We start from the raw sequence: 16,861 nt of genomic DNA, 5'->3' as shown, positions 1-16,861 counted from the left end.
AGCCTTAAAATAGAATGAAATTCCGACACATGCTACCACATGGATGAAACATGAAGATCATACGCTAAGTAAAGTAAGCCAGACACCAAAGGACAAAGACTGTAGAATTACACTTACATGAGATACTAGAGTAGTCAAATTCATAGAAAAAGAAAATAGACTGGTGGTTGCCAAGGGCTGGGGGGAGTGGGGAATGTGCAGTTACGGTTTAACAATACAGAGTTTCAGTTTGGAAAGATGCTGAAGTTCTGGAGCTGCATGGTGATGATGGTTGCAGAAAAATATGAGTGTACTTAACGCCACTGAATGTGCACCTGAAAAATTGTTAAAATGGTAAATTTTGCGTCATGCATGTTATAGTACTACTACTACTATTACACACACACACACACACACACACACACACACACACACCGAGGATGCCCATACTGCACAATTCAGGAGTGGACTTTCAAAAATGTGAAAGTTAAATCTTTACTCTCCACCTCTTCTACCTCACCTCATCCCTTGCTCAAAAGGCCAAACTTAAAAGCTAGTACATGGGATGCCTGGCTGGCTCAGTTGGTAGAGCATGTGACTTATGATTTCAGGGGCAAGAGTTCAAGCCCCATGTTGGGCATAAACTTAAAAAACAAAACAAAACAACTCAGTACATCCAGTACATTGTGTCCTCCCATTTCTGGTCTTATCACCCACTGTCCCTCAGTATACATCTTTTGTTTTATAGCCATTGTATGGGTGAATGCTCCAGAGAAAGAGCAAAATCAGAATATCCAGGCAAAAGAGTGGAGTAAGAAAAGGCTCCATGTTTAAGCAAATGCAACTCAACACCAAAGACTAATAGATTAACAACATCTAGTAGATTAACAAGATGATCAAGATTAACATTTTGCTCACATTGCCCTTGATGTGATATATGATATATTAAGAATAGCACTTTACCTCTTTGGTCTGCTTTCCAAAAATCTAATCCCAACCTAATCGTAAGAAAACATTAGACAAATCCTAATGGAGGCACACTCAACAAAACAATTGACCAATACTCCTCAAGACTATCCAGATCATCAAGAATAAGGAAACTCAGAGAAACTGTTACAGTCAAGAGGACCAGAAAAAGGACATCAGGAGAGGGTAGCTACAGTTGTGGAGAGCAGAGCATGATGGATAGACTTGCTGAATTACAATGTCCTACACCTGAAACTAATGTAACATTGTGTCAGCTAGACTTCAATTTTTTTTTTCCTAAAGATTTTATTTATTTATCTGACAGAGAGAGATCACAAGTAGGCAGAGAGAGAGAGGAGGAAGCAGGCTCCCTGCTGAGCAGAGAGCCCGATGCGGGACTCGATCCGAGGACCCTGAGATCATGACCTGAGCCGAAGGCAGCGGCTTAACCCACTGAGCCACCCAGGCGCCCCTAGACTTCAATTTTAAAAAGATACTCATTTGAGGGGTGCCTGGGTGGTTCATAGGGCTTCTCCCTTCAGCTCAGGTCATGATCCCAGAGTCTGGGGATCAAGCTCCACATTGGGCTCTCTGCTTAGTGGGGAGCCTGCTTCTCCCTCTCCAGTCCTCTGTGCTTGTGTTCCCTCTTGCTATCTCTCTCTGTCAAATAAATAAATAAAATATAAAAAAAAATAAAAAAGGTATGTATCTGAATTTGAAAACTGTCTTGCTAAAAGAGTAAATAAAAAGTTATAGTATGAGGGTCACTAGGGGGGTTAGTCTGTTAACTCTTTGCCTTCAGCTCAGGTCAAGATCTCTGGGTCCTGGAATTGAGGGATCCAGCCCGGTGTTGGGTTCCCTGCTCCCACCTCTCCTTTCGATTTCAGCTCAGTTCCTATTTCAGGGTCTTGAGATAGAGCCCTGCTTCGGGCTCTGTGCTCAGCATGGAGTCTGCCTAAGAATGTCCCTTTCCCTCTGCCCCTCCTGCTTGTGCACTCTCTCTCTCTCAAGTAAATAAATATATATTTTAAAAATAATAATATGACATATGGGATTTGTTTCAAATTAATCAAGTGGGAGAACATGGATGGGGCTGTAGGCCAGAGTGTATCATTGCCAAAGCTAGGTTATGGGTACATGGGGGTTCATTATATTATTCTCTCTTCTTTTGTATGTGTTTTAAAAATTGTCCATAATAACAAACTACAAACTTAAAAAGTATGTACTAGGTTAATTTATAGAAATCTGGTGCTGTTCATGACTATATCCTCCTATAAGATAGGGAGGCAGAGAAAACCAGTCTTAAGGGAAAAAAACAATAATGACGTCAAGACACAGGGGAGCAGAGGTAAAGTAAAGCATGAGCAGTAAAATATTTCTGTTCCTGCTTCCCCCTTGTACCTCCTTGACCCCAGACTTTGCCCTTGGATTATGTAAAAAAAAAAACCTGAATTCTTAGCCCAGCCCCTGCCTCTTTCCTTTACACAACTCGAGTGGTATCTATTTCATGAAGTCACAAGTCCAAACAAACACCAAGTTGTATAATGCACCCTTTGGCATCTTCACCCCTAATCTAAGACTCATTCACCTGATTCTTTTTATTTTTTTAATTAGTTAAAAAATTTTTAATTTAAATTCAGTTGACTAATATATAATGTATTATTGGTTTCATAGGTAGAGGTCAGTGATTCATCAGTCTTTCATAATTACAGTGGTCATTACATCACCTGTCCTCTTTAATGTCTATCTTAATCTATCCTTAATGTCTACCCAGTTCATCCATCCGCCTCACCCTCTTCCCCTCCAGCAGCCCTCAGTTTGTTTTCTAAGATTAAGAACCTCTTATGGTTTGTCTCCCTCTCTGATTTTGTCTTGTTTTATTTTTTCCTCTCTTCCCCAATGATCCTCTGTTTTGTTTCTTAAATTCCACGTATGAGTGAGATTATATAATGGTCTTTCTCTAATTGGCTTATTTTTGCTTAGCATAATACCCTCCAATTCCATTCATGTTATTGCAAATGGCAAGATTTCATTTCTTTTGATTGCTGAGTAATATTCCATTGTGTGTGTGTGTGTGTGTGTGTGTGTGTGTGTGTATCACATCTTCTTTCATTCATTTGTTAATGGACATTTGGGTTCTTTCCATAGGTTGGCTATTGTGGTCATTGCTGCTAGAAACATTGGGATGCAGGTGCCCTTCGGATCACTGCATTTGTATCTTTGGGGTAAATACCCAGTAGTGCAATTGCTGGGTTGTAGGGTAGTTCTATTTTCAACTTTTTGAGGAACCTCGGTGCTATTTTCCAGAGTGGCTGCACCAGCTTGCATTCCCACCAAGAGTGTAGGAGGGTTCCCCTTTCCACATCCTCACCAACATCTGTTGTTTCCTGACTTGTTAATTTTAGCCATTCTGACTAGTGTGAAGTGGTATCTTATTGTTCACCCTTCTGATTCTTTAAGCTATAGCAAAGGTTTTCTTATATGTGGGCACTTAGCCTGACTTACAGAAAATACAGCCTATGGTAGAGATGAAGGACTTGGGTTCTAGTTATGATTCTGCCAGTGTTTACCACATGACTTTGGACTAGCTATGTCAGGGCTCTGTGTTTATTCTGTCATTCTTCTGTCTTGTTGTGACTGAGGGAGGCGAAGCATTAGAGCACAGCCAAAGAAAGGAGTTGCAAAACTTCAAAGTCCAGAATTCCTATTTTTAGTAGAGCAAATCATCAGATTCTGCCTCACTGAGCACTCATTACAAAACCTGAACTTTGGAGCTAATTGCTCAAAAGAAAATCAAGTAGAGGAAAGTTCTTTTCTTTCTCCACCTTCCTCCACCCCTTCTTTAATTTTACTGTAGAGTGAGATGCATTTTCTCACTAGATTAAAAATATAAATAACACAAGGACAATATACCATTAACAAAAGACCCAAAGGTTGCCTTCTTTAGTCCTTTCCTTATATCCACCCACACAAATGTTCTTTGTTGTCCATTATCTCAGTAGTCAGGCATTCTTCTGACCAGCCATGGGTATTGTGAAACTAGACCAGAGAAAATTGTTACTTCGTTATCTTAATGCCTGTGTGGGGAGATGCAGGTGGGGCTAGCTGGTCTTCCAATGCCACTGTAGGAGCTGCTACCTGCAGCAGGTTATTATGAAGTAAAATGTATGATTTCAAAAGATGGCGCTTTGAAGATTGAAAGAAGTTCTTGATTTTCAGATATACACTAAGATGGGAAACATACGACTCTATTGCACCAAGAAATAATGCACACCCAGAGACTGACAATATCTTCTAAGTAACCCCATGTCATAATTGGCCACTGTATGACCAAGGGAAGTTCCACATTGTTCTCAATCTATATACATTACATTTGATTCCCCTTATTTGGCAATAGTTATATTCTCAAATTGCCATAAACAATGAATTAGCAATTAATGGAAATACAGGGTTAGGTTTCTGCAAGCCTCTGTCACAACATTTTCATCAATGAATCAATAACTTTATTTTAGGTGTGTTTCTTTAAAGACCACTGTTTAAATATATAATTTTTTATCATCCACATTGAACTAAGGGCCAACATCTCTGTTCTCCATTATTATCCTTTCATGATGTTTAAGGAAGTCCCAAGTCTTGTTTTAAGCCAGATCTTTTATTGTTCAGGATGGAGTTTGAATAGCACAAACCAAAACTTTTTCTTGCTTATGCTATGTGACCATAACTGACTCATGGTATGTTTAGAGGTGCAGAGAAAATGGAACCTTTCCTTTCTCTATGGCAGATCTGGTCTTCTCACAATCTCTTCTCCACTGGAAGGGTAAAGACTATTTCATCAGTAATTTCCCAGTCTCTTCAGTCAAAACGGCTGTCTTGTTTTGTTTTATTTATTTATTTATTTTGGTTTACAATAGTCCCTCCTACAATAGTCCCTCCTTTCAGGAAATAATCATTTATTCTAAGTTTTGGCCCCTCTCTCTCACCTCCCAAGATGACTTCTGGGTGTGCAGAGAGCACACTATGCCATTAAGATTGGGGCAGGGGACTGTGGATCTGCATCAGGAGGTCCTCAGTGTTGCTTTCTGGCCTTTACTGGTCTGTGTAGTCCTGTGTCCCTTGATTATCCTGGTGACATCTGCCATAGAAGTCTTCATGTGGGGAAAGAGTGATCTAGTCTCTAGGTTTGGTCAGGGCCTAGGGGGTTTTCCACTTGACCTGTCTGTTTAGGTCAGAACTTATAGACCCAAAGGTGGGCATCTCACCCAAGCTGTCGAGACCTTCCCTAGGATTTTTCAAAACTGGAGCTAAGCAGCCTAGTTTCTCTTGGAAGGCAGATTTGTGAGATGGGAGCCTCAGGACCAGTGTGCTTCATGGTTTTGCTACCTCACAGGAGTAAAGTAAGATAAGGGGAAGGAGCACATGCTGAGAGTGTGAGAGTTGCAAAAACAGATCCTGGGGGGAAAAAACCCCAACAACAGATCCCTGGCCTAAGTTATACTTCAGGGCCTGTGCTCCTCTTTTTCCTGTTGTTCTCTGAACTATTCACATACCTTTCTAGCAAATTCCCCCCGGGCCTAAGTTAGTTTGAGTTCAATTTGTCATACTTGCAACTGAAAAAAAAAAAAGATTTTTTTTTTTTTTAAAGATTTTATTTATTTATCAGAGAGAGAGAGAGGGGGAGAGAGCGAGCACAGGCAGACAGAATGGCAGGCAGAGGCAGAGGGAGAAGCAGGCTCCCTGCTGAGCAAGGAGCCCAATGTGGGACTTGATCCTTGATCCCAGGACGATGGGATCATGACCTGAGCCGAAGGCAGCTGCTTAACCAACTGAGCCACCCAGGCGTCCCTGAAAAAAAAAAAAAAATCTTAAAACACTTACATTTTTAAATGATTTAATGATCATCATAACACTTTCATATTTACAGTAATTCAAAGCAACCTTCATTTACACTATTTCTCATAAGTATGTTATCTTTACAGGCTGGGAACTATTGCTGGTAAGCGTATGAGATAATTGAGTTAAAAAAGAAAAATTTGCTATTGTGAAATGGAACACTCATAGAAAAAGTCCACAAAACAAAAATGTACCTGGTAAGGGGTTAGTTATCATCAAGTTAACACAGAAACAACTCTGCCATCACCCCCAATCCCCATCTTATGTCCCCTTCTAATCAGGTTTCTCACTTTTGTAGTTATCACTTCCTTATTTTTCTTTCTAGTTACATTACCCCAGCACACATCCCAGAACCATATAATTGAATCTGCCATTTTTTGAACATTATGTAAATGAAGTAATACAATATAATTTTGGGGGGTTCTGGCTTTCATTCTGGATTATATCTTAATGTTCATCCAGTAGTTAGCTGTAGCTATAGTTCAGCTTTTAAAATTGCTGTTTAATATTCTATAATATGAATGTACAACCATTTATCTAATCTGTTGACAGATTTTTTTGGCTCTTATGAATAATAGTGGTATGAATATTCTTGGTGAATGCATGTACACTGTCTTTTTTTTTTTTTTTTTTGAGGGTATACCTCAGAGTAGAATTGCTAGATCATAAATATGTACGTTTTCAGGTGAGTAAATAATACCAAAATCTTTTCCTAAGTGATTTTTACAGTTTATATGTCTACCAGCATTTTCTAAGAGTTTCTCCTGTTCTATATCCTCACTAACACTTCACAGTCTCTTTAACTTTAGCTACTTGTGTGGGTGTGCATGTTATCTCACTGTGGTTTTAATTTCACTTCCTCCTAATTGCTAATGAAACTGAACACCCTTTTTCATGTTTAATGGATATTTGTACATCTTCTTTTTTGAAATGTCTGTTGAAGTCTCTTGCCTATTTTTCTTTTTGATTGCATTTCTCTGTTAATTTCTAAGAGCTCTTTATATATTTGAATAAAAGACTAAGAGAACTTGTTGGGTATAAATGTTGTAAGCATCTTCTTCCACTCAATGGTGTTGCCTTTTCACTCACTTAATGGTGCTGAGGGAGAGAATCTTTAATGTATTCAGACTTATCAACCAGAATTTGGAAACAGTGCTTCTGAGAGAGTAACTAGACCAAGCAGTGCAAAGTAAATTTCTCAATTCAGTAAAATGAACTCACACAGGCTCTCTAGCCAAAGTTGCACATTCTTTCTTTGTAATATTGTTTCTGAGGTGAAATTTTATTTTTAAATGGTTGAAAATTCCATTACCTTACAAACCAGAAAATGCACTTACAATATTTAATTCCGCTGCTTGTTGGTGTCATGGAAACTAATAATAATAATTTAAAAGTATTGTTCTGAAAGTTGGCTGGACAGTAGGGCTTGGCTATTAGCAAATTAAAAAAAATAAACATTTTTTAAAGTTTATAATCCTATTATACATTACTATCGCTGAAAAATGCATACAAGTTCAGCTTTTCACTATTAAAATCCAAGGCTCATTCATAGCCAAACAAGAAACAAGGATGGCACGATTTTTTTAATCATGGAAAATTTCAACTATCCTAAAATGCTAATATAACTAAGATCCCTATACCTACTAGGTAAGTAATGTTAACATCCCGTCACATTTACTTTAAAAAATTAACTCGTTTAAGGTCCTTTGTTTTGCCCTTTCTTTCCCTTTGTTTTTCGCACTAGAGGTGACCACTATCCAGAATTTGATGTTTTTCTGTCCAGTTCTGTTTTTTCTGTTTTTCCTACATGTTCACGTGTTCATGAACAATGCAAATATTGTTTCCTATTTTTAAATGTATCTTTTCATTCTATTGTGTGCTGCAATTTGCTAAGCAATTGCTCGTATGTATGTTGATACAAATATACACAGACATACAGATCTAGGTCATTTGTTTTAACTGCTATGTTATAATTCACGGTAAACATACACTGTAATTTTATTTATTCATTCCTCTATCAATGAACATTTTAATGTTACAATACAGGCAATAATACCTAGGACAACATCGAATATACAACAGAAACCCAACAAATATTTGTTGAATGGAGGCAAGCTTTTAATTAAATAAAAGCGTATAAAATATATCAGGCTGACTGTTTTCTGCTTCAATTCTCCAGTTATTTGTTGTCATTATACACCCTATCGGCATGCATGGCAGGAGACATTTCCTGAAAATTTCTAACGGCTTTTTACTCAATCCACTGAAAAAGGCTCCGATGTGGTATGCGTATGGGGGCTGGGGTGTGTGGATAGAGTGGGTAGAGAATGGACACAAAGAAACTTCAATGTCAAAAAATAACAGTGGTTTTTATGGTCTGGAGTAGGGGAGGGGGGCAGTAGCAAGCATTATAAATCTGGGGCAGGTCTGAGACTTTACAATGCAGGGCATGTCCGGTGCTACCGTATCCGAATAACGAGACAGAGGAATATAAAGGTCTTTCTTCCCGTGTACATTTCTGAAAGCTATAACCATCAAACGCCAGACGGTTGCCATGGGAACCAGCAGGGGGAGGGGGAGAGAATATCCGCCAGAATTCTTGATGCGCTTAGAATGTTTCTTCTTCCGGTCCTCTGCTCTTCGCAACCACCGCCTCTCTCCTCGGTTCCCGCTCCCCGCCCCATTCTGTGGGCTCTCATCATTCTCTTCCTTTCTTGATTCTCTCCCTTCCCATTCTAGGTCGCCATCTTGACCCATGCGTCAAGATGGCGCCCCTGGTCCCAAGGAAGAGCCCTGGAGCTCCACCGAGGCTGCGCACGCACGTGCTCAGGGGCGGGAGGGTGGAGCGGTGACGTCCAGACGCTGCTCCGCCCCCGGTAGTCTCCCCGCCCCTGGTCCCACTCCGCCTTCCTCCCACCGGGCGAACCCGGAAGTGGAGGAGGAGGCGCGGCGGTGGCGGCGGCGGTGGCCGAGCGGGCAGGCGCTGGCGGAGCCCAACCCGGGAGCGTGTCTGGGGTTGGGGGCGGGGGGCGGGGCTGAGCGCCCTGGGCAGCCAGGCCCGGACTGGGCAGGGGAGGCCATGGCCTCCGCAGAGTTGCAGGGGAAGTACCAGAAGCTGGCTCTGGAGTACTCGAAGGTATCCATCGTGGGCGGGGAGTAGGGGGTCCCCGGCCCTGCGGCCTCGGGTTGCCTTGGCAGCTACTCGTCGGGATGGAGGGGAACGGCGAAGGGGGCACGCGAGCGTGCCCCTCCTTTCTGCCTTCTCTGTCCACCATTACCATGCCTCCACCTGCAGCTCCCAGGAGATGGGGCCCGGCCGTGTCTGGGTCCCTGTGCGTGTCTGCGGGAAGGAGCAGGAGTTTGATTCCTCCTTCTCACTAAACTAGCGGGCTTGGTACTGGGATGTCCGAATGCTGGCTTCTGCCTCTGGTGCTGGTCGGGAGGGGAAGGGAAGGGTAAGGACCAACCCCTCTACTGCTGCTTCCTCAATTTTCCTAGCCCAGTGATGGGAAAGATCAAGCTTGCTTTCTTCTCACAGGGACGAGGTGAGGATGAAGAGATCTGTGTGTCCCCAGTCTGTCACCTCGGGAGAAAAGCCATTCGTGTAAACTGTTTCACTGGGGATGGGTGGTTACGAATGTATTTAGTGCGTTGGCAAGATGTTGTCTGGAGATGATTTTGAAAGCTTGAGTGCTAGGACTGTGTCCTCCAGGGTGCTGGGCAAGAACACCCAGGTGCTCAATACATGTTGAATTAAGCAAATAGGGACCTGCCCCTTTGTCGTATTCATGGCATCGTCTTTTGGAACCCTTTTCTTGGAAAAGGGCGGCGCTGCTTCTAAAGTGTTGCTGCCTTAATATTCTGATGAAGTTATAAAAGAATCTCACAGCCTGGTAAATTGATTCAATAGTCAGTAAGCTTAGTTATCAGTGATCTGGTATCATGGGAGTGCTGGGAAGACCTAGCCTCCTTTTGACCATTTGGAAAAACAATTCGGACACATTTTTTTTTTTTCCTTTAACACATATTCAGCAAGATAAAATGAACTGTTGTTTGAAAAATAAAACCTTTGCCTAAGCATATACACTTACGTCTTTTCACCATCAACTGGGAGCCTTTTGAGATACTAACTATACTTATTCCCACGCTGTGACCATTGGCAAAACTTCTTCTGTTTACATTTGGAATTGTCTTAACAGCCTGTAGCACAGTGTCCATGATGGTAAGTTTTCAGCCTTTGAAGAAATATTTTGTTTGAAAGGGTCAGAATTGTTCAGAACAAATCCACATGATGAAGGAGAGTGGATGGAGAATGGCAGTACTCAAAGGTGGCTCCACTGTTTTGGGTGAAAATGTTTTATGAGTATAGAGTAAGGGGATTGATTTTCTTCTCCAGAGAACAGACAGTCTCAGAAGGCAATTCCAAATGGCAAAAGAAAGTTTTAAAAATGTTTTAAGCATGACTGCAGTGCTGGAATAATTGTATAGCCTTCCAAAAGTATTAAAAACTTTGAAAGATTTTATTTATTTCTTTTTTGGGTATATGTGCTTTTTTGTTCAATAGACGTTTATTATGTGCCTCCTGTGAATAGTCAGCCAGGGTCTGTTGAGTGAGGCAGAGTTCCAGGTTAAGGAGAATCCTTTCATAGAATGTTCAGATATTGTGCGTAAATATGATACAGTACGACAATTGTTAGTTCAGTGGGAACATGGAAGAGATGGAGGTTAAGAGTAAAAGTTACTCAGGTTGGGAAATAGGGAAGAGAGAGGGTTGGTAGCATTCCAGGCAAGGGGAACAGGCCCTGTTTCCAGTCATGAAAGCATAATAAGGTACACGGCGAGAGAGGTGAAGTATGATTGGAGAGTTCATTTCAACCTGATCATCATAAAGGGTTGTGGATGTCAAATAAGTTTGAACTTTATCTTTTGAATAATAGATGTCAGAAGTTTTATTTTGTTTTTTAAAGATTTTATTTATTTGACAGAGATCACAACTAGGCAGAGAGGCAGGCAGAGAGAGGGGGGAAAGCAGGCTCCCTGCTGAGCAGAGAGCCCAATCCTGGGCTCGGTCCCAGGACCCTGGGATCATGACCTGAGCCGAAGGCAGAGGCTTAACCCACTGAGCCATCCAGGCGCTCCGATGTCAGAAGTTTTTAATCAGGATAATGACATTACTTGTAGGAGGGGAACTGCTAACTACTTGCAGGATGGATTGAAATAGGGAAAGATGGGTGAAAAGAAGACCAGACCATAGGCTGTTGGAATAGTTTTGGGGAGTGTAATACAGGACTAAATAAAATTAGTGACTGTTAAGATGGAGAGGGGGCCTAGATTTATTACCTAGGGTAAAAGTACCTTTTTAGTTACTTCTTTTTTAAAAAAATTCATTTGTAAAGAATTTATTTATTTTTGAGAGCTAGAGTGTGGAGAATTGGGAGGGGCCCAGAGGATGGGAGAAAGAATCTGAAGCAGGCCCGCACTGAATCCAGGGCCCCAGGCAGTTTGATCCCATGACCACGAGATGACGACCTGGGCAGAAACCAAGAGTTGGTTGCTCAGCCAACAGGGCCACCAAGGTGCCCCTAATTACCTCTGTTTTGAGTGCCTGCTTTGTACATAGCACTAAACTTAAGAAGAATATAGTGTATGAGGGTCTCATCCTTGTGTCTTATTCATTCTCTGGGATGTGGTGAGTGAAGGGAGACGGAAGGGTTGACCCTGCGGTTCTGAGATGAAGGAACAGCACTGCCACTGACAGGAATGCGAGCCAGTGTAGAGCAAAGGGATGTATTAAAGGTTAGATGCAATTACAGAATTAAAGAATTTTAAGTATTGCAAGGCACATTAAAATTACCTTGTTCACATAGTAGCCTGAGGTGTTGTTGGGGTAACTGCTGAACATTTCTAGTGAAGATGAACTGGCTAAAAGTCAGGCCAAAGGCCAGAGCTTTTGGAATACTAACTGTGACAACAAGTAGTTGAACTACAGGAGTTAATCAGAGTGGAACCCTTTAGGTAGACTCTTTGGGGAACACCTATGGAAAGGTGTGAAGGAAGGAGGAGATGCTAAGGAGACTGTAGGAGGTCTGCCAGGCTTGAAGTTACTTATCTGTCAGATTGGGCTAGATCATTTTTCATCCTTTTAATTGCAATGGGATGGAAATTTCAGAACATAAGAGAACAGAGATTGGTCAAAAATTTCATGTGCTGCTTATTCTCTGTCAGTTCTAGTGCTGAGCAATTTCTAGTTAAAATCTGTGCTACCTTCAGCCCTGAGCCTGTGGAAGGGACACGCTAGCTTTGCATTACCTTCCCTGGTGCAGAAATTGTGGGGTAATATTGACATTTTCCTTATTTAAGATACAAAGACAGAAGAGTTCCTCCTAAACAGTAAAAGGAGGCTACATATCTAGACAGTAGCAAGCGTGATCCCTAAACAAAGGACATTTGCAGACTTCCGTTGTTCTGATTTAATGCAGATCTCAGTCTGTTTTCCAGGAAGGAGCTCATATCTTGCTTAAGAACTATGGTCATAGGGGTGCCTGGGTGGCTCAGTGGGTTAAGCCCCTCTGCCTTCGGCTCAGGTCCTGATCTCAGGGTCCTGGGATTGAGCCCCGCATAGGGCTCTCTGCTCAGCAGGAAGCCTGCTTCCCTTCCTCTCTCTCTCTCTGTCTGCCTCTCTTGCCTACTTGTGATCTCTGTCTGTCAAATAAATAAATAAAATCTTAAAAACAAAAAAAAAAAACTATGGTTATAATATTCTTTCCTCCCCAGAAGGAAAAAAATGGCCTGAGGAGCTCCCATTTAAGAGACTGAAAGTTTAGTTAGATAAAAGATGGGTCATGGGAGTCCAGAGCAGATGAGAATTTCTGAGGCATACATACTGGTAAAATGTAAAGCGTTATGGAAAAGCCAGTAAAACAGAGATTAAGACCCTAGTAGTTTGGGCAATTTGGAGGTCATTGGAGGCTTTTGAAACTTCAGGTTTAATAAAGTTAATAAAGGTGTATGTAGTTGGTTTTCAGAGGTTTATGAAGATAATTGGTAAGCAATGCAAGCTGCTTCTTTGTGATGCAAAGGCAAGCTAATCAAGACCTTAGTTACTACACTGTAGATTAAGAATCAAAGATTGCTTCTTACCTGCTGTCAGTTTCATGGTCTGGTCCGCTTCTGATGCTCTCATATATTTCATAGGGTGGAGAGGCTAAGAGCTCTGAGTCCTGGCTCTATTTGATTTCAGCCTGCTTTCTTTGCAGTAGCTCCTGCACCCCTGCCTGGCATCATGTTATGTGTGTAAGCAGGTTTCAGGTTCTTTTTTCTTAGTGTTTGTGTTACTCTGGGCCACTGGTTCTCAAAGTGTGGCCCCTGGATCAGCATCATCAGTATCTGGGAACTAGTTAGAAGTATACATTCTCAGGCCAACCTGGGAATCACTAAATCTGAAGCTGGTGGACAAACCCAGCAGTCTGTGTGTCACAAACCTCTGCAGTGATTTGGATGCACACCAGAGTTTGAGAACTGTTGCTGAAGGCATGGTATCAGTACATTAGCTTTTGTTCAGTTAATCTTTTCAAAGCTCTTTCGGAGGCAGTAAAAACAAGTGGGAAAGTCATACATCCAGTGTTTCTCTGAACAGTTTACTTTGCAATTGATTCTTCTTTTGGTGATGATGGAGATTGACTTTGGGAGCTTTTTGGATCTACACTCTTAGGAAATAGCTATTCATATTGGTGAAGGGTTGGTTTTGACTTGGTGTGTTTGCTTTCTAGATAGTGGAGCTTGGTGGAACCTGGTTAATTGTCCCTTCCTGTAAGAGAAATTGACTCAGGAGCTGGATTAAAAAAGAGTATCATTTGGATTAAAATCTAGTATCAGCCTCCCCCCCCCACCCATAATTTGTAGAGTTTAACTACTAAAGTTTGATTGGAAAACAGTATTGTGTTCAATGTTATTCAGTGGAATTTCCCATGAGAATGAAAATGTTCTGTATCAACAAACCACTGGCTGTGCAGTACTTTTGAGCATTTCCAAAGTGGCTAGTGCAACTAGTGGACAGAATGTTAGATTTTATTTAAATTTAAATTTAAATAGGCACATGTGGCTTTTGGCTCCTGGTTAGAAAGTGCTAGCTTAGCCCCTAGATCAGTGCATCACAGACACAAAGTGTCTCTGTGACTCGCCTGAAGACCTTGTTGAACGGCAGACTCTGGTTCAGTAGGTCTGGGGTGGGGCCTGAGAGTCTGCTCCCAGGTGATGCTGTTGCAGCTGTCTGCAGACCACACTTTGAATAGTCAGGCCTTAGAAAAGCTAGGGTGTTCGTCCTACTCTTCTCTTAAGTCATCCAGATACTGGTGAGGCACATAGACTGCAGGGGTTGGGGTGGGGTGTTGTCCTAATGAATTGCCCTGCATGGGAGCAGGAACAGGAGAAAGGGTTCCATTTGAGGGCAGGTCTGAGAGAAGAAGGTTTGCTTCCTGCCTCCCTGATGGAATAACTCCAGCCACAACTGAGAGCCTACAGGTATTTCTCCAAATGATTGGAACCATGTGGTCCTACTGGACACCAAGAATCCTCAAAAAACCTGAGCCTAAATCGCTGAAGACCACTCTATAGACTACTCTACATAAGTGTGGTTCCAGAACAGTCAGGCTTATCACAAAGCTATTGCTCTAGGGACAGAGAGTGGGGGAGTCACCTAGGATCTCTCCTGCCGCGTTGACAATCTGTGATGGGATAACGGGTCCAAGATTAGAGATTTATTACCTTCAGTCACAGACTGTTGGAAGAGTTTGTAGGGAAAGAGATGAATCACATATACATATTTTCTCATCTAATCCCCAACAGTCTTCTGTGTTAGAACCAGTTTTACATGACTGTTTCCTACAATGGACATTTTGACATTTTACAGGTTTTACAACCCTATAAAACAAACTATTAAACATAGAAGCTTTTCTTCATTACAAAGTAATTTGTGCCTTACACATCCCTAAGCCCATCCTAAACCTCACCCAAAGCCCAATTCGAAGCTTCAAAATAGTGAAATCATCTACAGGTCTCCGTTTCAGAGTCTCTGACATGAAACGCCTTCCGGTTCTACCATTTTCAGTATTCCGAAGTGCTGGGAATACTGCTTGGCCTTTCTACCTACTTGCTTGTACCTCCTCCCAGACGGGGGAAAACGACCTATAAGCTCTGCAGTACCAGGGATTAGTGGCTGGAGTTACCCTGTCACTGATGCAGGAAACAAACTTTGGGGAACGGTCAGAGAGGCACTGTTAGAGTAATGAAGCTTTATAGTTGTGTGATGCATTACCTTCACAAGCCCGTTATATACAGTATTTAATTTGATTAGTTAATGAAGCATTTATCGAGTATCTTCTCTGTCTGTGGCTTTGATCTTTATCTGTGGGCAGGAAATACAGGGAAGTGGGCAGGAAATACAGGGAAGTGGGCTGTAGTCTCTATCATGAGCTCCAGTTTTATTGGTAGATGGGAAATGAGCACCGAAGTCAAACATAAATTAGTAAATGTAAAATTTACTTTTTTTCTGAACCTGTAGAACAGAGGTGCTCCAACCTTTTCTGTAAAGAGACTGTTAGTAAATACTCAAGGCTTAGCCGTACATTTTCTGTTGCAATTCCTTGTCTCTGTCATTGTAGCTTAAAAGCAGCCATAGACAATATGGAAATGAGTGTGGTTTTGTTCCAGTAAAACTTTAAATTAGGTAGGGGCGACTGACTCTTGGTTTTTGCTCAGGTCAAGTTATGATCTCAGGGTTGCGAGATCAAACCCTGCGCCAGGCTCCATGCCCAGCCCAGAGTCCCTCTCTCCCTGCCACACCCCCCCACCGCCCTGACCCCTGTGCGCTTCCTCTCAAATAAAGAAATCTTTAAAAAAATTTTTTTTAAATTAGGTAGCAGGCCAGTATAGGCCATGGGCCCGCAGGGAATTTAAATAGTAGTAAGTACTGCTAGTTATCTTGTATTGTCCCTTTTAAATTTAATCTCTTGGCAAACCACTTCTTTCACTTCTTTCTCTCCTCCATATCCTTTAGTACAATGCCTTACCCCAGGCAAGTTATAATGTTATCTGTTATCCCTTTGATTCTAGTCTAGTAATAAAAGTTGTTTCCATTCCTGGGGCACTTTAAGATTTAGAAAGTGCTTGGACATAGCTTTCTTATCTGGTTCTCACAACAATGTCAGAAGAAGGAAGATAGGATAGATGTATTCACCCGTGTTATAGACCATGTAACTGAGGCTCAGAATGGTTAGTGAATTTTTCAAGTTTAAATTGTCTAATAAATGGCAGAGCAAGATTTGGGTCTTCTTTCTTCTGTGGTAGTGAACTGTATCTTTAACTTTCTAAAAATAGGAGAAGCTCACTTTTTAAATCTGTCTTTCGCTCAAGCTGTTGAATATTCTGCAGTATTTCTCCTTTTATTAGATTCTTAGCTAAATCTTCTGTTGAGAGTTACACATACTCAGTTTAAGGTTTAGTATTTAAGTATTCCTATTCTTTTGGCACAGAGGAGGGTCATTTCTGTTCTCAGGAGACAGATCTGAGTTAGAATTAGTAGCAGATTTTTTTTTTTTTTTTTTTTTTTTTTTTAAGCTCACAGATAAAGTCATTCCCTTTGTTCAGTTTCTAAGAGCAGAACCTGGTCGGTCTTTCTTTCTTTTTCTTCCTTTCTTTCTTTCTTTCTTTTTTAAGATTTTATTTATTTGTATGACAGAAAGAGAGAGACATCACAAGTAGGCAGAGCAGCAGACAGAGAGAGCAGGGGAGGCAGGCTCCCTGTTGAGCAGAGAGCCCGATGCGGGGCTCCCTCCCAGGACCCTGAGACCATGAACTGAGCCGAAGGCAGAGGCTTAACCCATTGAGCCACCCAGGCACTCCCCAGAACCTGGTCTTTCATGGCCTCTATCCTGAACCTTCAGAATATAAGTCTGTAGTATTGCTTTGGCTACGTAGGACTTGGATATTTCTACTTGCATGCTCAGTGTTATCCTTGCAGAGAACTTTC

The 16,861-nt window shown here is 41.6% G+C and overlaps 1 protein-coding gene and 1 non-coding gene across 2 annotated transcripts in view; both read left to right on the top strand.

The window, feature by feature from the left end:
* Positions 1–546: 546 nt before the first annotated feature.
* Positions 547–619, top strand: TRNAI-UAU (transfer RNA isoleucine (anticodon UAU)). The gene has a single exon. It is a non-coding gene; the product is annotated as a tRNA-Ile (tRNA).
* An 8,129-nt stretch (positions 620–8,748) lies between these two features.
* The window catches only part of PPP1R21 (protein phosphatase 1 regulatory subunit 21), a 63,555-nt gene continuing 55,442 nt past the window's right edge, over positions 8,749–16,861 (top strand). The window contains exon 1 of the mRNA XM_059406111.1: positions 8,749–8,971. Within this exon, the coding sequence (XP_059262094.1) occupies positions 8,915–8,971 (57 nt within the window). The 5' untranslated portion in view covers positions 8,749–8,914. The remainder of the gene's footprint in view (positions 8,972–16,861) is intronic.

This window comes from Mustela nigripes, chromosome 7 (assembly GCF_022355385.1).
Source record: "Mustela nigripes isolate SB6536 chromosome 7, MUSNIG.SB6536, whole genome shotgun sequence".
NCBI classification, from domain to species: Eukaryota; Metazoa; Chordata; class Mammalia; order Carnivora; family Mustelidae; genus Mustela; species Mustela nigripes.
This window is presented reverse-complemented; position numbering and strand designations above follow the sequence as displayed.